We start from the raw sequence: 25,179 nt of genomic DNA, 5'->3' as shown, positions 1-25,179 counted from the left end.
TCTATCCACTGAGCCAAACCGGTTTCAGCAACAGTGGTGAATTTTGAAACATGATGCTCAGGAAAAGATACTAGTCAGGCCCGATTGGAGTGCTCAGTGGTTAGAGCGTGGGCTCAACTAACCCTAACTCTCCCTCTCTCCCTCCCTTCCTTCCACCTTTTCTAAAAATCAGTGTGGGGAAAATATTCTCGGGTGAGGATTAACAACAACAACAACTAGAACAAAAAGACGCCAGTCACAAAAGGCCACATGGTGTATGATTTCATTTATATGGAATATCCAGAACAGGCAAACTCAGAGAGACAGAAAGCCGACTCGTGGTTGCCTGGGGATAAAGTATGAATGGGTGGTTCTTTCACAGGTTTTGGTACCAAAAAAAGAAAAAGAATGAATGGGGAGGGGAAACAGGCGTGACTGCTGAGGGATGAGGTTAATCTCCTGGGAGATTAAATGTCCTAAAATTAGACTGTGGTGATGGCTGCATAACTCCGCAGAATCGTACACTGAATGGGTGCATTGTATGCTGCGTGGTTTAAATCTGGCAAAAAGATGAGTGTGCCCTGGAGTCTCGACCGACCCGGAGTCCTGTTTGGCTGTTTCTCAGCTGTGTTCTTTCATGCCTCTCTCTGCTTCGTTCAAGACAGTATTGGTAGCATTGAGGGCAAAGACAACTATTCAAAATTTCTAGCCGAGCCGAAACCGCTTTGGCTCAGTGGATAGAGTGTCTGCAAAGTCCCAGGTTCGATTCCGGTCAAGGGCATGTACCTTGGTTGCAGGAACATCCCCGGTGGGGGGTGTGCAGGAGGCAGCTGGTCGATGTTTCTCTCTCATCGATGTTTCTAGCTCTTTATCCCTCTCTCTTCCTCTCTGTAAAAACTCAATAAAATATATATATTTTTAAAAATTCTAATTACATTCTTTTTGAATTCTCATCTGAAGATATTTTCCATTGATTTTAGAGCGAGTGGAAGAGAGAGGGACAGGCAGAGAGAAACAGAGAAGGCTTACCTCTCATTGAACCCACAACCTTGTGCCCTGAGCAGGAAACGAACCAGCAATCTTTTTGGTGTACAGGATGACACTCCGACAGACCGAATCACCTAGTCAAGGCTACAGTATTCCTTTTTTTGTTCTCACTAAAGTTTTCATTTCATTTTCAAATATGAACCAAGTGAAAATTCCCAGTGATGAGGGTACATATTTCTTTTTGTTCATTTATCATAAGCCACTTTCTTTTTCCTTTGTACTCATGACTAGAGAGATACATGTGACATAAAAAAAAACCCAGCAAGCCTGCTCTGGCTGGTGTTGCTCAGTGGTTAGAGCGTCCAGCCGCACACGAAAGGGTCGCAAGTTTGATTCCTGGTCCAGGGCACGTACCTGGGTTGCAAGCAGAGCCTCGGGTGCACTGGGGGGGCAACCAACTGATGTGTCGCTCTCACATTGATATTTCTCTCCCCCCCCCCCCCCCCCCCGTCTCTCCCCTTTCACTCCCTTCCCCTCTCTCTAAAAAGCAATGGAAAAATATCCTCGGGTGTGAAAGATGAAGTAGGGAGGGCCGGAGACCGGGATGCCAGGACACAGGCTTTATTGAAGAGAAAAGTACCACTGCCGGCTGCTTCCAGAGAGAGAGCGGAAGAGAGCGAGGGCCGGGGTACAAGCACCTTTAAGGGGAGGGAAGAGAGGGGCGGGGCTTAGGGCACTCGGCACAGGCTGATTAGGGACCCAGGGACTTAGGAATGGGGGCTTAGGGTACTTGGCAGGTGCTGATTGGTGGTTCAGTGCTCAGGAATGTCCGGCTGCAGGTAGAGTTTATGTCTGTCCATCAGTTGGAGGAAGGGAGGACCTATCAGGGTGAGGATTAACAAATTTTTTGAAAGTATATTCAGCATATTAAAAAAAAAATTCTAGGTAAGACTTGCAAGCTGGAAAACAGGGAAAGACCGCCCTCTGAGCCCCGCCTCTTTGCTTGATTGACAGTCTGGTGTTGCCATAGAAATAATTTTTCCACTCCCAATGTACCCCCCAAGCAATTCAGGGCTCTTCCTGCACATCGAAAAGAAAAGAGTGTCCCTGAGAGCAGTTTTGGAAAACAGTCTGTAGCTCCTTGGCATCAAGGAAAGAGCTTGGCACCCCCGCCAGCTGGCTCGGTTGGTTGGGGTGTGAGTCACCCAGACATCAGTTTCCGGTTGGATTCCCTGCCCGGGCACATACCTAGGCTTCCGGTTCAATCCCTGGTTGGAGTTCATCCGGAAGGCAACCCATCTATCTTTCTGTCTCTCTTCCTTCTCTCTCCCTTCCTCTCTCTCTGAACTCATTAACGTGTCCTCGGGGATAACGCCTCGCACCTGTAAGAATGGCTGTCATCAAGAAAACAACAAACAGCTGAAACCGGTTTGGCTCAGTGGATAGAGCATCGGTCTGTGGACTGGAAGGTCCCAGGTTCAATTCCAGTTAAGGGCATGTACTTGGTTTCGGGCACATCCCCAGTAGGGGGTGTGCAAGAGGCAGCTGATCGATGATTCTCTCTCATCGATGTTTCTAACTCTCTGTCCCCCTCTCTTCCTCTCTGTAAAAAATCAATAAAATATATTAAAGAAAAAAAAGAAAACAACAAACACGTGCTGGGAGCAGAGGGAACCCTGGTGCACTGCTGGGGGGAATGCAGACTGGGGCAGCCACTATGGGTAACAGTATGGAGGGTCTCAAAAATTAAAAATGGAACTCCCTTATGTCCCAGTGATTCCAAGTCTGGGTATATAGCCAAGAAACCCAAAACACTAGTTTGAAAGAATATATGTTCATTGAGGTGTCTTTTTTTTTTTTTTTTTTTTTTTTTTTTTTTTTTTTTTTTAACAATAGCCAAGTTATGCAAGTGCCCATCAATAGAGGAATGGATTAAAAAAAAAAAAAAAGGCAAAAGGCAGTGGCAGCCCTAACCGGTTTGGTTCAGTGGCTAGAGCGTCGGCCTTCAGATGCAAGGGTCCGGGGTTAGATTCTGGCCGGGGGCATGTACCTTGGTTGCAGGCACATCCCCACCAGTGGGAGTGTACAGGAGGCAGCTGATTGATATTTCTCTCTCATTGATGTTTCTAACTCTCTCTTCCTCTCCCTTCCTCTCTGTAAAAAATCAATAAAAATATATTTTTAAAAGGCAGCGGTACATACATACAATGGAATATTACTCGGCCATACAAAAGAATGAAATCTGCCCTGCCTGGTTTCCCTCAGTCGATAGAGTATCTGCCTGCGAAACCAAAGGGTCCTGGGTTCTGTTGTAGTTGAGGGCATGTACCTCGGTTGCCGGCTCCTTCCCGGGTTGCAGGAAGTAATGAATCGGTGTGTTTCTCTCTGTCTTTCCCTCCTTCTTCCTCCGTCCCTAAAAATCAATGGAAATATAGCCTCGGGGAGGATAAAAAACAAAAAGAAGGAGAATGAAATCTTACCATTTGCAACAGCATGGGTGGTCCTAGAGCATTAAGTGATATAAGTCAGTCAGAGAACAGCAAATACCATATGATTCACTACAAGCAAACAAAACAGAAACAGACTCACAGACACACAGAACAGACTGATGGTTGCCAGAAGTGAGGGGACTGGGTGAAAAAACTAAAAGTATCGAAAAGTATAAACTGGTACTTACAATATAGTCATGGGGATGTAAAGCACAGCATAGAAAACATAGTCACCTATATCGTAATAACAATGGATGGTGCCAGGTGGGCACTGGAAATATCAGGGGAACACTTGTAAAGTATAGGATTGTCTAGCCACTATGCTGTACACCTGAAGCTAATACAAAATAATATGGAATGTAAATTGTAATTGGAAAAAAAAAGCACTTCTCCTTTTCTTTTTTTTTTTTAAATATATTTTATTGATTTTGTACAGAGAGGAAGGGAGAGAGATAGAGAGTTAGAAACATTGATGAGAGAGAGTCATCGATTAGCTGCCTCTTGCACACCCCCTACTGGGGATATGCCTGCAACCAAGGTACATGCCCTTGACCGGAATCGAACCCGGGACCCTTTGGTCCCCAAGCCGATGCTCTATCCATTGAGCCAAACCGGTCTCAGCAGCACTTCTCCTTTTCATTCTAACAATGTCTTAATGAAGAAATGCATCAAATAAAGATAAATACAGGGTGGGGCAAAAGTAGGTTTACAGTTGTTCATATGGAAAATGATATGATAATTAATAAATAATACCACAAGAATAAACTCTGTGTTTCGAGTATCCACAACTGAAAACCTACTTTTGCTCCACCCTGGGCTTTTTCTGGAGGAAAAAATGCCTTCCTACATTTCCTGGGAAAAATAATAGTTTATTCAGTCCAATTATTGCTATTCATATACAGCCCAACCCCCAAGGAGCAGCATTCATGCATTTACATCCTTCATACATTTATCTAAAAGCATATCCTGCTGAAACCAGTTTGTCTCAGTGGATAGAGCATCGGCCTGTGGACTGAAAGGTCCCGGGTTCAATTCCGGTCACAGGGCATGTACCTTGGTTTCGGGCACATCCCCAGTAGGGGGTGTGCAAGAGGCAGCTGATCGATGTTTCTCTCTCACTGGCGTTTCTAACTCTATCCCTCTCTCTTCCTCTTTGTAAAAAATCAATAAAAATATATATATTTTTAAAAAATAAATAAAAGCATATCCTTTTGTTTTTAAAAATATATATATATTTATTGATTTTTTGCAGAGAGGAAGGGAGAGGGATAGAGAGTTTGAAACATCGATGAGAGAGAAACATTGATCAACTGCCTCCTGCACACCTGCTCCTGGGGATGTCCCTGCAACCAAGGTACACGCTCTTGACTGGAATTGAACCTGGGACCCTTCAGTCCGCAGGCCAACGCTCTATCCACTGAGCCAAACCGGTCAGGGCTAAAAGCATATCCTTTTGTCCCCAAATTATAAATTGGTTTTTCGTGGCGGCATGAAGTTCTCTCAATTCCTAGCGTTCAATACAACCAGTAGTCCTGTGATTGTTTGAAGGCATATGATCTCATGTTAGTTTCTTTGCATCCATTTCTATGCTTCCTTTGGAAATTTTTATAGTATCCAGTCAGGAAAAATATTACAATTTGTAGCCCTAGAAATGCTAGAAATATGAGATCCATTCAGGATGTCTTAAACTTTTTGTTTTTGAATTTAATGTTTTTATGCAAATATTGACCAAATCCATTTTGTTTGTACAAGATTAGTATATTAAGACCACCATACTCCCCATTATTAGCTTGTTACATTTACAGTTCTTTTTTTAAAAATATATTTTATTGATTTTACACAGAGAGAAATTGAGAGAGACAGAGAGTTAGAAATGTCGATGAGAGAGAAACATCAACCAGCTGCCTCTTGCACACCCCCCACTGGGGATGTGCCCGCAACCAATGTACATGCCCTTGACCAGAATCGAACCTGGGACCTTTCAGTCCGCAGGCCAACGCTCTATCCACTGAGCCAAACTGGTCCCAGCCATTTACAGTTCTTACTAAAACTTTCTCTCTCTCTCTCTCTCTCTCTCTCTCTCTCTCTCTCTCTCTCTCACACACACACACACACACACACACACACACACACGTCAGCTTCCAAGCTGCAGGAACAAAGCACCATGAGTGGGTGGCTTACACTACAGAAATGCATTGTCAGGCAGATCTGGGGGCTGGGATTCCAAGATCAAGGACTTGGTCTGGATTGGTTCCTGCCGAAAGCAGTGGTTGCCAGCAATCTGGCGTCCTTGTAGAAACATCGCCGCCTCTCTGCCTCAGCTATCACATGACGTCCTCTCTGTGCGTGTGAGCCTGTGTCAGATTCCCCCTTTGAGTAAGGACATCAGTCATACTGTTCCGGGCCCAGCCTACTCCTGTGTCACAACGAATTCCACCCGCAACCACCTGTTTCCAAATAAGGTCATACTGTGAGGTCCTGGGGGTTGGCACTTCCTCATATTAATTTTAGGGGCACAATACAAAGCACAACACATGCTTATGCACTTGTGTGTGTGTGTGTGTGTGTGTGTGTGTTCGTTCCTATAAAAACTGAGGTCAGATCTTGCTTTCATGTTGTAAACGTCAGCCTGCAAATCGGCTGCTTCCACACGCAGCCTTTCTCCGATCGCCTGGATCTGTCAGTGCCTCCGCCCCTCTGATGCTGTGTAACAGTCCTGAGGGACTGGCCGATCCACGTTAGGGTCCTTCCCAGTGTAACAGCCCCAGCTACCAACGTCTCAGCCTGCCGTCTGAGCTCAGAGACGGCCTGGCCAGCGTAGGCAGATGTCATGAAATTGGTGGGTTGTTGCCCTTCCTATTTAAATTTTTAAAAATACATTTTTATTGATTTCAGAGAGAAAGGGAGAGGGAGAGAGAGATAGAAACGTCAATGATGAGAGAGAATCATTGATCGGCTGCCTCCTGCATGATGGAGATCGGGCTGCAACCCGGGTATGTGCCCGGACTGGAAATTGAACCTTGACTGCCTGGTTCACAGGTCGATGCTCAATCACTGAGCCACGCAGGCTGGGCCCATTTACATTTTTAATGCTCATTTGCCAACCCGGGCTGATTCAACTCTCCTCCATCCCCGGGAAGAGTCAGGGTGTGGGCGGGGCTTCCCGGACATCCCAGCCCCGCCCCCCCCCAGCTTTATCACAGAGTGAATCTAACACAGGGGGCCATTTAATGGTGCTGAAAGGCTGAGAATGCTAAAGGGAAGCATGGGGATAACAGCTGATGGAACAAAAGGGTGTAGGGCAGAGGTTCCCAAACTTGTTTGTGCCGTAGACCCCTTGCCATGTTTTTCGGTTTTGGGTAGACCCCCTACTTACCTGATATTGATTTTTTTGTAAATTTCTAACTGAGGTGAAGTTTAGTGTTAAAATTTAATAAAAAATAATGTACCTACTTTTCTCCGGCATTCTCAAACAAAATACCGTAACACTGATTCACTATAATTTGTATGATAAACTACCAGTTTATATTTTTTTAAATATTTTCTCAGCACTTTCCTATTCAAGATTCAGGAAACGAATGAACGTATTTTTCTCACATTCATATTTATAGAGTGACGAATTGAACAAGTCGGTGCAAGTTCGCGAAGCTTTGAGACAAAAATTGGCAAGAATGTTTACTGCGCGTATGCTTGTAACAAGATGATACTGGTATATCATTATGTGCAGGTTTTTATCCTACAACTTACACAATTTTATAAACATATATAATAAATTTTTTACTTCATAGGTACTTTTATAAATAATTTATATGTTTTTATATTATAAGATAATATGATGTAAGTAAATAGGTACTATCAGTGTATGTTGAGATCCACTATCGTGGACCCCCATTTTCATTTCATGGACCCCCAAATTTTTTTTTCGCTGACGTAGACCCCTTGCAGGTTGTCATAGACCCCTGGGGGTCGATATAGACCACTTTGGGAATCACTGGTGTAGGGACAGGGGTCTCAAGCAGCTGAGGAGAGGGCACCCCTGTAGGGCACCCTGCTGGACCCTCAGACGCTCAGGGAGGTAGCCCTGAACCCTAGCTGTGTGGCTTGAGCAATTTCTCAAAACTTTCCGTGCCTCAGTTTGCCCTTCCGTGAAGTGGGACAGTAACTACCTTCATGAGGTGGTGGAAAGGACTGAATGAGTTTAATTCAAGCTTGGTGCTCAGAACGGGGCCCGGCCGGTTTGTGATACATGAAGTCCAACTCTTGTCCACCGAGAATGAAAACCCCTTTTGCAGAGAATGTTCTGGCGCCAGGGTTCCATCAGGGGCAATTCAGCTCCTCAGGGCACACCGGCCGTGTCCAGGGATGTTTTTGTCTGTCACGACTGGCATCGAGTGGGAGGGAGCCAGGGGTGTTACAAGGCACAGGGCAGCCGCCCAGCACAGGAAGTGACTGGTGCCATGTGCCTGCCCCCAGCCATCCTCTGATCAAACCCTCCCTTCCCTGCCTTCCCCACCCCTCCTCCACCGCCAGCTCTGCTCCTCCTGGGCCTGAGTCAAAGAGAGGAGATCAAAGGAAACGCCCGACTCCCTCTACCCCTGTCCCTCCCCAGACCCGAGGCTGGACCGGGGCCATCAGGACTCAGATTTCTGGCCGGGGGCGGGGGGACGCAGGTCTGGTGTCAGAGGGCAGCTGGGGACGCTCTGGGGATATTGAAGGTTGTTTGTGTCTCTCTTGACCCCAAGCCTGCCTGCCTGTCTGTCTGTCTGTCCAGTTCCAAGGGCTGGGCATTCATCTGTCCTCCTGACTGCCTTCCCTCCAGGCAGAGCCTAGATCTTCCTGGCAAATGCCACCCCCTCTTAGCTGGGCCCGCATGCTCTCCACTGGCTGCCCAACCTGTCGCTGAGTCCTGCCTCCCCTCCCATATTACCTTTTCTTAAATCCTCACTAAGGATGTTCACTGATTTTAGGGAAAGAGGAATGGGAGGGAGGGGGCTGGGGAGAAAGAGAGAGAGAGAGAGAGAGAGAGAGAGAGAGGCATTGGTTGGCTGCCTCCTGTATGCCCCTTAGTCTGAGGGACTGGGACAGTGCCCCTGGTGAGGGCTTCAGCTGGAGAAGCCTCACAGGGTGATCGGCAGGAACGGGGTTTCCCCAGGTCACCAAGGACGGAAGGCAGAGCTCTGGGAGTAGTCTGAGAGGAGCGTGACCACGGAGCCACCTTTCCTGCCAGGTGGGCCTCCCCTGCCGGGAATAACTAACTCGAAGATCTCGCGGTCCCCTGCTGACCGGGGTTCCAGCCTGCCGCCTTTGTGGTGTGCGGAGGACACCCCCACCAGCTGAGCCACTGGCCAGGGCGGCCCACAGGACTTTTCACCTGACCCTTCCACTCTCTCCCAAAACTCTACCTAAGTCTTTGGTGACCTGGAGGCCAAGTCCTGGCTCCTTATCTGCCATTCAGTCACCCTTCCGGGTTTCTCGGGCTGAAGTCCTGACCGTGGGGAACTGGGAGGGTCCGGCTCTGTCCGGGTCCCTCAGACTAGAGGGGTCCCCAGACTAGGGGGGGTCCCCAGACTAGGGGGGTCCCCAGACTAGGGGGGTCCCCAGACTAGGGGGGTCCCCAGACTAGGGGCTCCATATCTTTAGGGATCCGGCATTGCTCAGCAGGAGGCTAGATCCACGGACTGAATGAACCCATGAACAATGGCGGCTCTCCACAGAGCCCAGGGTCCGGGCAGCCCTGCTCCCGCCTTCCCCACAGGCAGGGCCAGCGAACAGCCGGCTCCACCAGCACCAGAACCCAAACGTGTGGGGCTCCCCCTCTTGCTGGTGCTGGGTCTGTCCCGAGGGGCTGCTGGGATGGTCCCCTGGGTCCCTGCCCCACACAGAAAGCTGACAGAGCGAACAGGAGCCACCTTTTCCCGTTCAGGTGGTCCCCCCCTTGGGGGGATTATAACTCAAAGACAGTGCTGGTCACCTGCCGCTCAGCCCTCTGGCAAGGGACGCCTGTCTGAACCTCCGTTTTCTCACCTAGAAAATGGACATAAAGTGAGGTAAAACCCCTAGGGGTTTCAGGGGATGAAAGGAGATAGCCAAAGAATGGAGATAAAAAGCTTAGGCTAGTATTTCAGAAGTGCCTTTCATTTTTCTAAAGGGAGTCTGACTTTTGGGAAGGAAAGAATTGAGGTTCTTATGGATCCTTATCTCACCTCTTCTGCTAGGTTCTCTCTCCAGCCCTCAGGACCCCATCCACACCCATTTTTCAGCTCTCTCTCTCTCTCTCTCTCTCTCTCTCTCTCTCTCTCTCATGCATGTTTCCCTGAATGATCTATGTCAGTGTGGGGGCTGGGCTGGCTGGGCCGCCCGGGGCCTCAGGCTTATAAGTGGGTTCCTGTCTGTTTCCTAATTTCTGTCTGAATTTCTGATTCTCTGCTTGTATGTTCAGCATTCAATTATTTGACAGATACTTTTAATTTGTATTTAAATTAATGTATTGGGGTAACATTGCTTACTAACATTATGTAAATATTAAGTGTGAAACTTTACAATCTGACATCTGTGTGCGCCATTGTGTGCTCACCACCTGAAGTATCGACGTGTTTCCTCACCGGGCATTTTACCCCTTTACCTTCTTCATCCTCCCCAACATCCTTCCCTCTGGTAACCAGGTTCCGTTGTCTCGGAAATTTCTTGAGCTCCGACTATGCGCCAGGCATTGCTGGAGGCAGTGCAGTTACTAAGACTGTTCAGGTCCCCGCCTCCCTGTGGCTCAGAATCCGGTGGGGCAGACAGTCACAGCTGGAGGGGGAGAGAGCAGGTGTTCAGGGCAATGATGGAAGCAGCCCAGGGTGCTGGGGGGGGGGGGCAGGGTAGTAACTGAGAGGGTGCTGAGAAGGCTTTCTGGCTGAGAATATTAAGACCGAACACATCTATTGCTTTTTATTGTTAATCCTCGCCCAGGATATTTTCCCCCCTGATTTTTAGAGAAAGTGGGAATGAGGGAGGGAAAGAGGGAGAGCGGAGAAGGAAGAGAGAGAAACATCAATGGGAGAGAGACAAACAATCGGTTGCCTCCCCCAGGCACCGGAACCCGGGCCAGGGAAAGGACCTGCCACCCAGGTATGTGGCCTTGACTGGGAATCCGACTTATGACCCTTCCGTGCGTGCGCGGGCTGAGCTCTAACCACTGAGCACACCAGGACACTCTATCACTTTTAACATACCAGAGCCGGGGAGCCTGAGAACCCACGAACTTAACGGGCTTGTCCCAGCTGGAACAAGGGGCTGGCCCGGATCCCACGATTCTGGTCAGGTAGGTTTAAAACCACGGCTGGAGGAGGCCTGGAGGCCAGAGCCGGGGTGGGGGTGGCGGCGGAACTTGAAGCCGCTTGTGTGGTGACGGAGTCGGAGACGGCTGAGGCAGAGGAGGGAGGGGTCCAGGGCACTGGCTGGCGGGTGAGCACTGGCCCTGGAGCACCGTCTGGCTCTGCGGGCGGGCGGGTTTCTGGCGGTGAAATGGGAGAGGCCTGCCCCGCCTCCCGCCCAGCTGGGGTGAGTAAACCCACGTGGGGCGTTGGCACCGCGGGCGCTCATTAAATGCCAGCTGGTGTTATTATGACGCTTATCCCCATTATTATCCTTAATAACTAATTAATTAGAACTAATGCGTCCTCTCCGCGCCCAAGGGGTGTCTCCGGCCGCAAAGTCACCGGACCCCGTGGAGAGACCCTCTCCCCCTGCGTCTAAGACCTCCCCCCCAACACCCATAGCTCACCCCATTCTCCCCAGCCCACATTTGTCCTGGTTAAAGCTGCGGACGAGGCGTGGGTGGTGCGGGCCTGGCAACCGCAGTCTGGGTCGGGGGGACCACCCTTGCGTGTCCCCCCCCTCCCACCCCAACTTCGCGGTGAGGGGTCCGAGAAGCCCTAACGACCCTAGCGCGCTAGGACCCCGCAGCTCCACCAGAGCCCGGTGTGTAGGCCCAGCTCACCCCTAGGTCACGCCCACCTGCGAGATGATTGGCTCTCCGCACCCGGCGCGCGGCTCCGATTGGCGGAGGAGGCCGCTGCTCCCGGGATGCCCCGCCTCCCCCGGACCGTAGTCTCGGGTCCACAGGCGCCCGGGCCGCAGGAGCGCTCGGCGGGGCGAACGCGCGGACGTAGTCGGCGTTGCGGGGAGAGGGGCTCCCGCCGTCGGGTTCGGGGGCCCCCGTTTGCGGCGCCTCCGACGGCCCAGGCCGAGCCCGGGGTGCTGCCATGGGCCCGGGGCCCCCGACGGCCGGCGCGGGGGCGCCCCCGCGGGCGCTGCCCCTGACGGCGCGGCTGAGCTACGCCGTGGGCCACTTCCTCAACGACCTGTGCGCGTCCATGTGGTTCACCTACCTGCTGGTCTACCTGCACTCCGTGCGCGCCTACAGCTCGCGCGGCGCCGGCGCGCTGCTGCTGCTCGGCCAGGTGGCCGACGGGCTCTGCACGCCCCTCGTGGGCTACGAGGCCGACCGCGCCGCCGGCCGCTGCGCCCGCTGCGGGCCCCGCAAGGCCTGGCACCTGGTCGGTAAGTCGCGGCCAGGCCGCTCCCACTCACCTGTCTGCCCGCCCAGTGCCCCCCAGTGGCCAGATCTTTCCCTCCGGGTCTGCCCCAGTGCCTGAGCCAGCCCCTCTGCTTAGCTCCCTGCCTGCCCCCTTCTGTCTGCCTGTCCCAGGGCCTGGACCTGCCCCCGCCCCATTGTCTGTCACATGACCTGAGCCTTCTGTCTCTGCCCCATGCCCTGAGGCTTCTCCCTCTGTCTGCCTGCCGGCCTCGCGGCTGCTGGCAGACCTGGGTGTGTAGGCCCAGCTAACCCCTAGGTTAAGCCCCTTTCATCTGACTCAGTGGGTTGGTATGACCTTCCAGTGTCGCTTCCCTTTGACCCCTGGGGGCTCCCTGAACCGGCTTCGGGCTGGGAGGCTGCGTCTGACTGCCCAGGGCCTCCGCTGTCAGTCTGTCTCGTCTGGCTTGACCTCTCCATCTCTCTGCCTGGGTGACCACCAAGACCTGGTCTGAGTGAGGGCCAGACCGGAGCCCCCCCTGTCAGGCTGTCCGTGTCTCCAGTGCTCTCTGTCCGTGCCCTCCCCAATTTGGGCAGCGTGGCGCTTGGGCGTTTTGGGGGAGCTGCCCTGGCAGCTGAGAGTTACGTGGGGGGCAGGTGAGACAGAAGGGTCCGGGGTCCGTACCTGACTAACGGGATGGGGTTGCCCCCTGGCCCGGGGCCTTTGCCCGCCTAGAGGGCTGTTGGGGAGGGAAAGCAGCAGGTCCCGGGGCCGGGGTGCCTGCCCTGTGTGCGCTGATGATAAGCCTGTGTCCACGCACCCTTGTCTGCCCGCCCAGGCCTTGAGCTTTGAGATTAGCCCTGGCCACTCTCCCTGCTGTCTCTCCCCTGGCACTAGTGCCCACGCAGCCTGGCATTTCAGGAGGCAGGACCGGGAGTCCTGCCGCTGGGGAACTCTGGAATTCTGGGAGGCAGCTTTTTAGAAGGTGGAGGGGACGCTGAGGAGTGAGACAGTGATTTACCCTGGGCCCTTTTGAGTGACATTTTTGCAAAGTGCAACAGATCTCCCAATGGAGGGTGGCTCCTGAGGGTGGATTTCGGGTTTTTCAGGTCTGAGGGTGCCCGGGCTGTTCTTGGGCCACTTTGGACTGCTGGACACTCAGCGAGGGTCCCCCCCGTCCCCAGGAAGAACTTGATTTCCCCTGCAGAGGTGGATGTTAGGGGTGCCGAGGGCACTTTTGTAAACAAAGAGCTGAAGGGTTTGTGCTTATGCAAAACAGGCCTGGGGAGGAGTGCCCCAACCAGACACGAGGTCTCCGCCTGCACCCCTTCCCCCTTCAGGGGAGGGTCTGTGGGGAGGAAGCTGGGGAAGCCCCTCCAATTCCTGAGAAGGCCAGAGAGCAGTCACCCCAGCCAGTGCCCACTTCTCTATTTCCCCTGCGCCTGCAGGGGTGGTGGCGGCAAACTCACTCTCCCTCACCAGCCCTCCCCGCTGCCCTCTGTAGCCGGAGAGGCCCATCAGAGCTGGACATGGATGCCCCTGTGAGGTCCAGGCTGGCAGGTGAACGGACCGGCTTCATCAGAAAGAAGCAGAGCTCCGGTGGATGGGAAATTGCCTTTGGGGTTTTGAAGGATGATTAAAAGTGCGTGTGGGGGGCACATTCCAAGCAGTTGAAAGAGCTTGTGTAAAGGTGTGAAATATCGTGGCTCTGAGGCTGCTGAGGTGGGGAGTAGCTCAGAGGAGTAGCCGCTTTCACACAGTCACTCTCCATTCCCAGGAAGCAGGGATTTCCATGTTCTGGAAACTGAGGCCCCGAGAGCAGAGTCACGTGCCCAAGGCCCCCAGCCAGCCAGCCTCGCTCCGACAATGGTTAACTGGCCGGGCCGCGGCAGGCTGGAGTCCATCAGGGCTGCGCGTTCTTCCGGCGGAGTCTTCAGCTGGCCCGCGGCCCGCGTTTGTCCAGGATGCCCCTCCCAGTTCCAGAGAAAGAACTAAGCTGGTTTTGGTTTCATTTCCTGATCCCAGAGCTGTGGGGGCGAGCCCAGGGTCTGGGGCTGAGGCCACCTCCTGGGGGAACAGGGAAGTCCGGCTGCGGGCTCCTTCCAGGCTCAGGAATGGGAGGAAAGGGGTTCGCATAGACCTGGGACCCATCCCAGCAGGCCCACAGTGCGGTGGGGTAGGCAGGCAGGAAACAAGCAGAGACAGACGAGAATTCTGTGTGTGCTGAGGGGCGAGAGGAGAGAGCTGGGTCCAGAATAGACCCTGTTGAGTTGGCAAGGGGACTGATGGTCAGGGACTGAGCTGATCAGGGAGGGCTTCTTAGAGGAGGTGGCATCCTTCTCTGAGTTGAGTCCTGAGGGATGGAAAGAAGAGCGTTCCAGGCAGAGGGCACAGCGTGTGCAAAGGTCCTGAGGCGGGACGGTGCCTGGCGTGTTGGAAGAGCCCTGAGTGGCTAGAGTAGAGCGAGCAGAGGGGCGGGGAGGGGACGAGGGCAGGCTGTGCAGGGCCTGGGGGGGACTTGGCCTGTTCTGAGACGGAGGAATGTTTGCCAGGGACAGGTCCCCTTGGGAGCTGGGGGGACTCGGGCTTATGGGGCAGGGTCCTGCCTGCCCTGACCTCCTGACTCCTGCTGCCCACAGGGTTTTGGTGGGAACTGGGGAGGAAAAGGCTTGCTCCCGGGAAGGGGATGTGGTGGGTGCACTGTAAAGGGTGTGTCTGTAGTGGGTGGTTTTCCAGGGCTCCCCACAGCATCCTCTCAGCCTGCTGCTGACCTCGGGCTCTCTGTGCTCCCGTGGCCCCACCTGTCATCAGGGCAACCCCAGGGAGTCCTGGGCTGCCATGGGGGGGCCCTGTTCTTCCTCCCTCTTACTACCCGGCCATACATCCTGGTCCTGCCCGATCATCCGTTATGGCGTGTAACCTCAGGACCATGCCAGCCTTTTCTGTGTCTCCATGGGACCGGTGGGTGGAGGCCAGCGCCCCCCCCCCCTCTGGTTTGGCTCTGTGACTTTGTTTCCCCATTTGTCACAGGGGCCATAGCCTGAGGTGCTCCGGCTGCTGCTCCCACACACCGCACTGCGGGACCCTGGGAGGGTCTCTGGCCTTTTCTGTGTCTCTGTCTCTCCCACCCGGCCACACCCCAGGGAGCCCTGGGCCGCCGGGGGAAGGTCCGGCCTGTGACCTCCCCCTGCTCTGCCGTCCACAGGCACCGTCTGCGTCCTGCTCTCCTTCCCTTTCATCTTCAGCCCCTGCCTGGGCTGCGGGGCATCCACACCGGAGTGGGCCGCCCTCCTCTACTACGCGCCCTTCATCGTCATCTTCCAGTTTGGCTGGGCCGCTACCCAGATCGCCCACCTCAGCCTCATCCCCGAGCTCGTCACCAACGACCACGAGAAGGTGGAGCTCACAGCTCTCAGGTACCGCCCCGCGGGGCAGGGTGGCCAGGTCACACCTCGGGGACTCTCGGGCCCAGCGTATGCGTCTGGAACGCAGAAGGTCCGTCACCTGCAGCTGCTTGTACAACAAATGGGCACAGAGTGGCTTCAAACAGCCTGTTTATGCCGTGGCTTCTGTGGGTTAAGGGTCTGTCTCCGCTGGGTTTTCTGCTTCAGTGTCAGTCTTGAGTTGGTCTCATCTGAGACTTGGGGTTCCTCTATCCTGCTCATGTAGTTGGTGGCAGAATGAATTTTCTTTTTAGAAAATATATTTTTATTGATTTCAGAGAGGAAGGGAGAGGGAGAGATATAAACATCAATGATGAGAATCATTGATCCTCTGTCTCCTGCACGCCTCCTCCTGGGGAATTGAAGCCAAAACCTGGGCATGTGCCCTTGACCGGAATCGAACCTGGAACCCTCAGTCTGCAAACCGACGCTTTATCCACTGAGCCAAACTAGCTAGGGCTGAAATTTTTTAAAAAATTGTCTTTTTAAAAAATTGATTTTTAGAGAGAGGAGAGAGAGGAAGGGAGAGGGAGAGAAACGATGTGAGAGAGAACAATGATAGGCTGCCGCATACATGCCACCTACCGGGGATCAAACCCACAACCCGGGCATGAGCCCTAACCAGGAATCGAACCGGCAACCTTCCAGTGCACGGGATGATGCCCAACCAACGGAGCCCCGTGGCCAGGGCCAAATTCCTTTTCTTACAGATGTAGAGCCAGTGGTGGCTTGCAGGTTCTTTGACACCAGCGAGAGTCAGACCTCAGGGATGGCTTGGGCCCTTTTCCTAAGAATCACCTGAGAAGGTCAGGCCCGCCCAGGACAATCTCCTTTAATTATGGCACAGGAGTTGCCACAATCTCCTGTGGCACAGGAGTTGACTAAATATGGGTGTGATAGCCCGTCATAGTCAAAGGTCCATCCCCAAGGGGGGGGTCAGGCACGGCAGGACCAGGGCACGGAGTCCCCAGAGCCATCCTACAGTCCTGCCTGCCAACAGTTGGTGCCCATCTGGCTTGAGGTGCTAGAGGAGGTTATTCTGGTGATGCTCATAGGAGCATTTGTGAGATGCTTGCTGTATGCCAGGCACAGTTCTCAGCACTTCACACGGTTAGCTGCTGCTTCTTTTTTTTAAAAAAAAAAAAAATATATATATCTATATATATATCTATCTATATCTATCTATCTATCTATATATATATATTTTACTGATTTTTTACAGAGAGGAAGAGAGATAGAGAGTTAGAAACATCGATGAGAGAGAATCATCGATCAGCTGCCTCTTGCACACCCCCTACTAGGGATGTGCCTGCAACCATGGTACATGCCCTTGACCGGGACCGAACGTGGGACCTTTCAGTCTGCAGACCGATGCTCTACCACTGAGCCAAACCGGTTTCAGCATGGTTAGCTTCTTTAATCTTCACAGCACACCCAGATTGTCATGTGCCCCAGGCCAGACAAAGTGCCTGTGGGACCTGAGCATTAAGGAAAAAGAGGCGGCAGTTCCAGCCCGAGCTGAGGGCCGCCGGTGCTGCTGGAGCCCAGAGCCCGGCTGACGGTTGGCGCCCGGCGGGAGCATGTTACTCTTGCTGTGTTGCAGCATCTTCGTGGAGGGTCCTGCCTGTCTCCAGCTCAGCCTGTTCGGTCTGCTCCCCACCCCTTTGAGTTCCCCATTATGGCTGAGAGCTGCAAGCACTAACGACAGGTTGCTCAATGCCCGGGCCCCTGAGGGCCCCACATGTTAGGGGTCAGGCTAGGCCGGGCCAAACGTTGATGCACATTCTACCTGCAAGTGCTTTATTGCCAGCGTTGTATCATCTTCACTAGGACCTCTGGGTATTGTTCTTACATTTATTTATATTTTTATTGATTTCTGAGAGGAAGAGAGAGAGATGGAAATATTGATGAGAATCATTGACCGGCTGCCTCCTGCACGCCCCCACTGGGGATCGAGCCCACGACCCAGGCCTGTGCCCCAACTGGGAATGAAACCGTGACTTCCTGGTACAGAGGTCAATGCTCAACCACTGAGCCACACCGGCCTGGCTGTTCTCTTACGTTTAGAAAGGGTAACTGAGTCCCGGTGAGATCCAGAGGTTGCTCCTCCCCTGACCTTCCTGCCCCTGAAGGGATATCACGCCGGGGCTGCAGACAGGAGCAGACCCAGGTGATTGTAGACCTTGCCCTGCTGAAGCCCAGGACCTTGGTACCAAAAATTCCAGAGTCCTGGCTTCTGAGCTTCTTGGGTTCTCAGACTTGACTGGACCCTACTTTGCTGAGTCTCTGCCTCCCAGCGCCCCGTCATGGTGGCTGAGGGTCAGAGGTGAACATCATCAGACAACATGCAGTCTGGGCGAGCTGGGGCCGGCAGGGGCTTCCCTGGGGCCACCCCAGGTTTGGTGGCTGAAATTATGTCACCCAGAGGTTCCCCAGACACCACAAGCAGCTCTCACTTGTGTGGCCGCCCGGAGCGGAAGTGGCCCTGTGGTTTCCTGGGCTGCCATGCAGAGGCCTCGCCTGTCCCCCAGGTACGCCTTCACCGTGGTGGCCAACATCACCGTCTTCGGTGCCGCCTGGCTCCTGCTCCACCTGCAGGCCTCTTCCAGCATGGGGCCCACCCCGGATGTCAGTGACCAGCTGGGGGTCCAAGATGTGCCAGTGTTTCGGGTGAGCTGGGGCCAGGGAGCGGGCCTCCCCCCAGGCCCTGAGCTCGGGCCTGGGCCGTGAGAGCCACTGCTGACGCCTCCTTCTCTGTGGGTCCTCAGAACCTCTCCCTTTTGGTGGTGGGCATCGGCGCCATCTTCTCACTGCTGTTCCACCTGGGCACCAGGGAGGGGCGCAAGCAGCTGGTGGAGGAGCCGGATGAGCACAGCCCCCTGCTGGCCCCCACCACGGCCCGCCCCTTGGTGCTCTGGAAACACTGGCTTCGGCAGCCGGCCTTCTACCAGGTAGGCGATGGGGCAGAGCTGGCGGGAGTGGACGCCTGTCTCCCACCGGGCCCTTGCTCCCGGGCTGCAGACAGGATGGCCCGTAGATGAGCACAGGTTCCCCGTCTCACAGCAGGGCAGACACTGCAGATCAGTGACTGCTTTCCTCTCCCCCGGACCAGCCGTGGTCCCTAACGGTGGGTCAGGTGTGAGCTGCAGCGAGGCCCTCGGTGCCCCTGCTGGTGTCTGACCCTGAACCAGCCCCCGTTTGCCCGCAGGTGGGCTTCCTGTACATGAGCACGAGGCTCATCGTGAACCTGTCCCAGACGTACATGGCCATGTATCTCACCTACTCCCTGAACCTGCCCAAGGTGAGCTGGGGCGGGGGCGGGGCTATGGGGTGGCCCCTGAGCCCCAGGAGACCACCTGACCGCCGTGTCCACTCCGCCCCAACAGAAGTTCATCGCCACCATCCCGCTGGTGATGTACCTCAGCGGCTTCTTCTCCTCCTTCCTCATGAACCCGGTCAACAAGTGGATCGGGAGGAACGTGAGTGTGGGTTGGTGGGGGCGGTGGGGGTGTGCCATTGACAGGGACCCTCAGAACTCGGGTGCACAGAAGCCAGGTGTTTGCATACCTCGGCCTCTACGCCTTGTGGCTGCCCTGTGTCGTAGATCCGTGTTCTAGAATCCTGGCTCCTGAGTGTCTTGGGGCTGCAGAGCTCTGGAAATTTCTATGCAGACCATGTGCTAGCCAGGGTGACTATTCACTTTTTTTTAAGGGTGGCTATTTAGTATTGAAATGTGGCAGGCATGATGGAAGGCATGATTTAATGTTTTATTGAAATGTGGCAGGCATGATTTAATGTTTTACTAAAATTTTTTAAAATGTATTATTGACTTCAGAGAAGGGAGAGAGAAACATCAATGATGAGTCATTGACTGTCTGCCTCCTGCACCTACTGCACTGGGGATTGAGCCCATAACCTGGGCATGTGCCATGATCAGGAATCATGCCGTGACCTCCTGGTTCATAGGTCAGTGCTCAACCGTCGAGCCATGCTAGCTGGCCATTTTATTTAATTTTAATAGATTTGCACTTACGATGTAAATAGCCACCTGTCCCTAGACTGTCAGCTCCTGGATGAGGTCAGAGCTGGGGGCTCCTTAGGGATGGTCCAACTTGGCCCCCTCCTTTCTGGGGTTAGGGACTAGGTGGTGCTGAAGACCAGAGAGGGCAAGCGCCAGGCTGGGAGCTACACAGCGAGGCAGGCCTGATTCTGGTCTCTCCTGCAGATGACTTACTTCGTGGGCCTTCTGGTGATCCTGGCCTTTGCGGCCTGGGTGGCATTGGCAGATGGGCTGGGTGTAGCAGTCTACGGAGCAGCTGTGCTGTTGGGCACGGGCTGTGCCACCATCCTTGTCACCTCACTGGCCATGACAGCGGACCTCATCGGCCCCCACACGGTAGGGCTGGTGGGCAGGGCTGGGTGGGGGTGGGGCCCAGGCCCAGGCCGCTAACCTCCCTGCCTGTGTCCTCCCAGCACAGCGGAGCCTTCGTGTACGGCGCCATGAGCTTCTCGGATAAGGTAGCCAACGGGCTGGCAGTCATGGTCATCCAGAGCCTGTACCCCTGCTCGTGAGTGTGGCTCATCTGTAGTTCATGTGGCGAAGGCGTACTAGCTTCATGCCTAGGGCATTGTGGGAATGTGAGTGGGCAGTGCTACAGGGGAGCCAGGCTGTGTGTCACTCAGACCCTCAGAGCCTGGGATTTCAGTCCTAAGACGAATCTAGACCACTGAGTTCTCGCCTTATAGAAGCCCAGGATCTGGGAACCAGAACTAGCCTGGTCTTTTGTTGTCATGGAGTTGGGGATAATACGAACCATGTTAATCACAGGAATAAATGTGTGATCCAGACCAGGGGTCAGGGGGGTGAAGGCCACCACATACGGAGGCTGACGGGTGCAGGAGGTCCGGGAGGACTTCCTTGAGGAGGTGACATCGGTCCTGAGGCCTGGTGGATCTCAGAGCGGTCTAGGCAAATGGGAAGGAATAGCCAGTGCAGAGCCCTGGAGCAGGCCCGGGCCTGGTGTGCGGGGAGAGCACAGTGGAGGCCGTGTGGCTGGAGCAGAGGGAGTGAAGGGGAGAGCCAGCGGGGAGAGGTTTGTGGCAAGTCTTACAGAGCCTGTGGAGGACAAGGGAGTTTGGGAGCCCTGGCTCAGGGGCTTAGAGGCGCCCTCTTGTGGCTGCCTCCAGAAGGACAGTGTGGAAGGTGAGGGCTGGTCCAGGTGGGTGATGATACGCTGGACCAGGAAGAGGTAGAGGAAGGGGATTAGTGGGAAGAACTGGGATAGACTTTGAAGGCATCGCTGGTAGTATTGGCTGAAGTGCCGTGTGGGAGGAAGAAAGGTGGTCAGGGGTGACCCCAGGTTCTGGCCTGAGTGCTGGGAAAGACAGGGCGGCCTGCAGCTGAGGTGGGCAGTCAGAGGCCCTGACTCGAGGGTCCCCACAAATGTCTGCTCACCTGCTCTGTCCCCCCTCCCAGCTCGGAGCTCTGCTGCAGGGCCTGCGCAGGCTTCTACCATTGGGTGATGGTGGCCGTGACAGGCGGCGTCGGGGTGGCCGCTGCCCTCTCTCTGTGCAGCATCCTCATCTGGCCCATCCGCCTGCGGAGCTGTGAGTTGCAGACACTCCCCTCTATTCCCAACCTGGCCGTGGGTGGGAGGACTGGGGCAGGCCCCATGCTCACTAAACCCCCCTCTCTTGCAGGAGTCCCTGGAGCTCAACCCTGACATTCCCATGTGGCCTCCTGCTCTATGCAAATGAGCTGCAACTGTGCACATTCTAGGCCCTGCTCCTCAGATCCCCACCTTCCCCCTGCCTGGCTGCAGGGAGGGTGGGTGAGGACAAGAGGGGCTGGACCCCACCGGCTCATCTCCACTGGGGTGAGACATAGCTAGGCCTTCTGGTGTCGGGAGCCCATGGGTCCTCATCGGTTTGGGGGTGCCTAAGCCTAACTTGAATGGGTGACTTGGGGTGCCCTCGCTATGTTGTATGGGGCTGCCCTGAACTCAGCTCCCCTCACCCCTGGCCAGCTAGGGCCTCCAGGCGCTGCTGGCAGTGAATAAAGCGCTCACAGGAAGGCTGGCCTCAGCTGTCTTCCTGGGGGCCTGGGACAAGGAGGGCAGTAGGGGTCCCTTCTCCGGTCACTGAGGTGTTGGCCGGCCAGTGCCCAGTCCCCAGATGTAGACAGACGCCTGCGGAGAGGCACAGTGTCCCCCCACAGGGACAGTCTTTATCAGATGGTGGGCATGTAGATGGGTGAGGACCGCTGGCCAGTGGATGGGCAATAGGGTTCCAGGTCCCACTGCCGGTAGTTCTGGGTTGTGTAGCGCGGACGCTGCGTTGCTGACAGGTAGGGCACGTAGTCTGACACCTGCCCCGGAGGCTCCACCCCGTATCGGTGCCTGTTGACCACTGTGGGACAGGACCCAAGTCACCTCCCGGCTCCAGTTTCCTGGACCCAGGCAGTTTTACCCCATCCCTTGGCCCCTGATGCCAGCCTCACCATATTCCTTGCCCGAGATGGGTCTGTCCTTCCACAGCATGGCCCCCCACCGCGTGCTGGGGGCGCTGTACTGAGCGGGCATGATGGGGTCATACCAGGCAGTCTCCCGGAGGCGCTGGGCTTGGGCTGCAGGGAGAGTGGGAGACAGGGTCATCTTTGGCCCTTGACCTCCCGTTGGGGCTGGCCAGGGTCAAGGTGGACGGCCAGGCACGCACCTGAGGGCATGCTGTGCTTCCGGTGGTTATGGCATCCATGCCAGAGGGCGTAAGCCTCCCGGTAGGGGCTGTCCAGAGCCCGTGGGAGCGTGTACCAGGCTTCACGGGGGTCCGAGTTGGTTAGGCCGGTGTACCACGTCTGGCCGGCAGCGTCACGTCCCATGGGTGTGTACTTCCAGCGCACTGCCTGCTTGATGGCTGGTGTCCAGCAGGGCCCCTCCAGGGACAGGTAGTCATCACTACGGGTCGAGGTAGGGGACAGAGGCTAAGCCTGCGGCTGTCCCCTGCCCCACCCTGGGCCACAGCTTGCCCATCTCTAGAATGGGTCTACCCTCAGTGCCACATGGTGTGACATGGGTGGAGGGTGCAAAGGCCCGGCCCACACTGCAGAGGGCCTTCCTCCAGCCCTGTGTCCAGCCATTGGCCATGTGTCCGCAGCACTGGACACTGCTGCCCAGGCTGGCAGGGGAGAGGCCCCTCCTCTCTGCCACATCCTCCCCAGATCCCCACTCAGCCTTTCATCTCTTCTTGCCTCCCCCCCAAGGGACACCAGGGTGCGAGGATATAAAAGCTGTGGCCACTCCTGTGGTCTCAAGTCCTTGTCCAGCCTCCCAGATGCACAGGCCCCCTCCTCCAGGCAGCCCCTGGTCCTCAGGCTCCAGGAAGAAGTGGTCTCAGCTGAGTGAGTGGCTGCGAACATGTGGGGTGAGGACAAGCTTCCATTGAAAGAACAAACTATGTAGCTATTCGTCTGAGCCTGTCCCAGAGGTGGCTCTGGTGCCAGAGCCTGTCTAGGTTGAGAACACAAGCAAACTGAGAAAGCAGGAGGGAGGCTGAGGGGAGACCACTGCAGGTGCAGGGAGTGAGGTGCACGGGCTCCGGGGCAGCAGAGGATGGGTTAAGGAACAAGGGGCTGCAGTGCAGGTTTGTGGAAATATGCTAATGAGGGGAAAACCAAACCTTGATGAGGTACCATTAAAACTAAAAAAAAGCAGAGCCCTGACCAGCAGCTCAGTTGGTTAAAGCACTGTCCCCACATGCCAAGATTTCCGGTTGATCCTTGATCAGGGTACATTCGAGAATTAACTAAGAATGTGTAAATAAGTGGAACAGTAAGTTGATGTTTCTCGCCCCACCTTCCTCTCTAAAATCGGTTTTTAAAAAAGGCGGGAAAACAGTGCTGTTCATGGGAAGCTGCACGGGAACTTGCTTAGTCATAGACCTCACTTGGCAGTTCCTTCTGGAACGCATCCCTCCAGCACCGCTGCCTAGGGACTGAGATGTGCGTGTGCTCTGACCGGGGAGCTCGCTCTGGAGAGTGATCGGCCGCCCAGGAGCCTCAGCAGGACCACTGAGATCGGCCGCCCAGAAGCCTCAGCAGGACCAGGACAGATCGGTTAGCGCCGCCGTGCACAGGGGCCCGGGTGGCTCTCCCTCCGCATCTAACAGGAGCATCGGAACCAGAAACCACGGTCGTAAAGGTGGGACCTGCCTGGAGCATCAGTCTCCGATCTGCCACCCAAAGGGACATTTCAAGTTCACTGGGGTACCCCACCCTTTTGAAACAAAGATTTCTAAACTGCAAAATGCACATGGTTTGTAAAATGTAATTAAAATGCTCTAATGTCATATAAAATGAAGAGTGAGCATTCCTTTGCCCCAGCCACCAGCCTGGACCTAATTTCTTCCAGGAGCGGGCAGTGCATGCAGGTGTCCCTCTAGTACAGAACGTGGGAACTTGCACCGTTTCACATCTTTTTCCCCCCTGGCACATGGAGCGGCACAAAGAACACGCATCTAATTTTGTTTTTACGGCTGCAAATAGCCATAACTTGTTCCAACAGCCACTTATTAACGGGCACTCTCCTGGGCCGAGTGATCCTCATAATGTACGTCTACCTGGAACCTCACCACCTGAACTTGGCAGACAGAACCTGCTAACATGAGGTCACAGTGGGCAGGTGGGCCCTGGTGTCCTGTAAGGCCAGGGGACCTGGACACACACAGGTCAATAATGAAGGCACCTGTCTACAAGCTGAGGGACACCAAGAATTGCCAGTAAATCCCCAGAAGCTAGGAGAAAGCGGAACAGATTTTCTGTCCTCGTCTGGGAAGGAACTAGTCCCGCTGACATCTTGATCTTGGGTTTCTGGTCTCCAGACTTGGGAGATAAATTCCTGGCATTTGAGCTACTCAGTGTGGGTCAGCAATCCTAGGAAACGCCTAGATACCTGCTTTCTCAGTTTGCTGTGTGTGTCGTGCCCCACCGTGAGGAAACTTGTGTGACTTGCTCTGACTGTTAGCGGGGTGGGGGAGGGGAGGGCACCCAGGTGGACGGGGGGTGCAGGGAGCAGACAAGTGAGGGTGCAGCACCAGCGTGCCTTTTTTGAAGAAATAGATACTCGGGGAAAAACCAAAACAAATCCATCACTGACCCAGAAAGGCCGTGCCTGGGGGTAGGTGGGCACTCACCTGTAGAGAGGTGGCGGGAAGTCCACTTCGAGGGTCCCCCGGGGGACATAGGACTGGGTAGCCTCCCGCCTCTGCGTCTGCATGTCTGCCTCTGGGCTCCTGGGCGCTCCTGCCTACAAGGCCTGGGAGGCCATTGTTACAGCAACAAAGACCACTCTGTGTCCTGGCAATGCTGCTGGCAGCCTGGCTGCCACCCAGGCCACTCCCTCCTGCCCGCTGAGGGGCTGACAGGAGGTGGGGCCACACCTGGTGGCTTGGGCCTCAGTGCTCCCCCCCCACCCCCCACATCTCCACATGGGGGTCTCTGAGCCAAAGAGAGCTTCTGATGCTTAGGCGGGAACTGCCAGCCCCAACCCCTCCCTCCTCACCCCACCCACCCAATCCTGTTTCATATTACATCAGAGCAAAATCCTGCAAACGAATGTTCATAACATGATTCACAACCAGGAAGGGGAAACAACTAAATGCCCACTGACAAAACGGGGCCCATCCATGCGCACACTCGTGGCAGTATCCTCAGCCACTGCCATGGGGCTGGGCCTTAAGGACACGGTGCTCAGTGAGAGAAGCCAG

At 54.7% G+C, this 25,179-nt stretch overlaps 3 protein-coding genes across 3 annotated transcripts in view; 1 reads left to right on the top strand and 2 right to left on the bottom strand.

Moving 5' to 3' along the window:
- NFIC (nuclear factor I C) overlaps positions 1-25,179 on the bottom strand; it is a 217,517-nt gene that overhangs the window by 33,497 nt on the left and 158,841 nt on the right. The window lies entirely within an intron of this gene.
- Positions 11,553-23,766, top strand: MFSD12 (major facilitator superfamily domain containing 12). The gene is made up of 10 exons (XM_084883528.1): positions 11,553-12,002; positions 15,183-15,393; positions 17,952-18,090; positions 18,189-18,371; positions 18,629-18,721; positions 18,807-18,899; positions 19,646-19,816; positions 19,894-19,988; positions 20,897-21,027; positions 21,121-23,766. Coding segments are annotated over exons 1-10 (1,416 nt in total). The 5' UTR covers positions 11,553-11,704; the 3' UTR covers positions 21,123-23,766.
- Positions 21,650-25,064, bottom strand: TEKTIP1 (tektin bundle interacting protein 1; the record flags this gene model as incomplete). The annotated part of the gene is given in 6 exon segments (XM_084883590.1): positions 21,650-21,837; positions 21,840-21,856; positions 21,858-21,904; positions 21,906-22,045; positions 22,135-22,373; positions 24,607-25,064. Coding segments are annotated over 6 exon segments (714 nt in total). The 5' UTR covers positions 24,690-25,064.

This window comes from Pipistrellus hanaki, assembly GCF_964339955.1.
Source record: "Pipistrellus hanaki genome assembly, chromosome: 5".
Classification (NCBI taxonomy): Eukaryota; Metazoa; Chordata; class Mammalia; order Chiroptera; family Vespertilionidae; genus Pipistrellus; species Pipistrellus hanaki.
The sequence above is the reverse complement of the archived record's forward strand: the minus strand, read 5'-3'. Positions and strand labels throughout refer to the sequence as shown.

Coding starts and splice junctions, on each gene's coding strand:
- MFSD12 (XM_084883528.1), top strand. CDS start 11,705: ATGGGCCCGGGGCCCCCGACGGCCGGCGCGGGGGCGCCCCCGCGGGCG. Junction 15,394..17,951: donor GTGGAGCTCACAGCTCTCAG/GTACCGCCCCGC, acceptor CCTGTCCCCCAG/GTACGCCTTCACCGTGGTGG. Junction 18,091..18,188: donor AAGATGTGCCAGTGTTTCGG/GTGAGCTGGGGC, acceptor GTGGGTCCTCAG/AACCTCTCCCTTTTGGTGGT.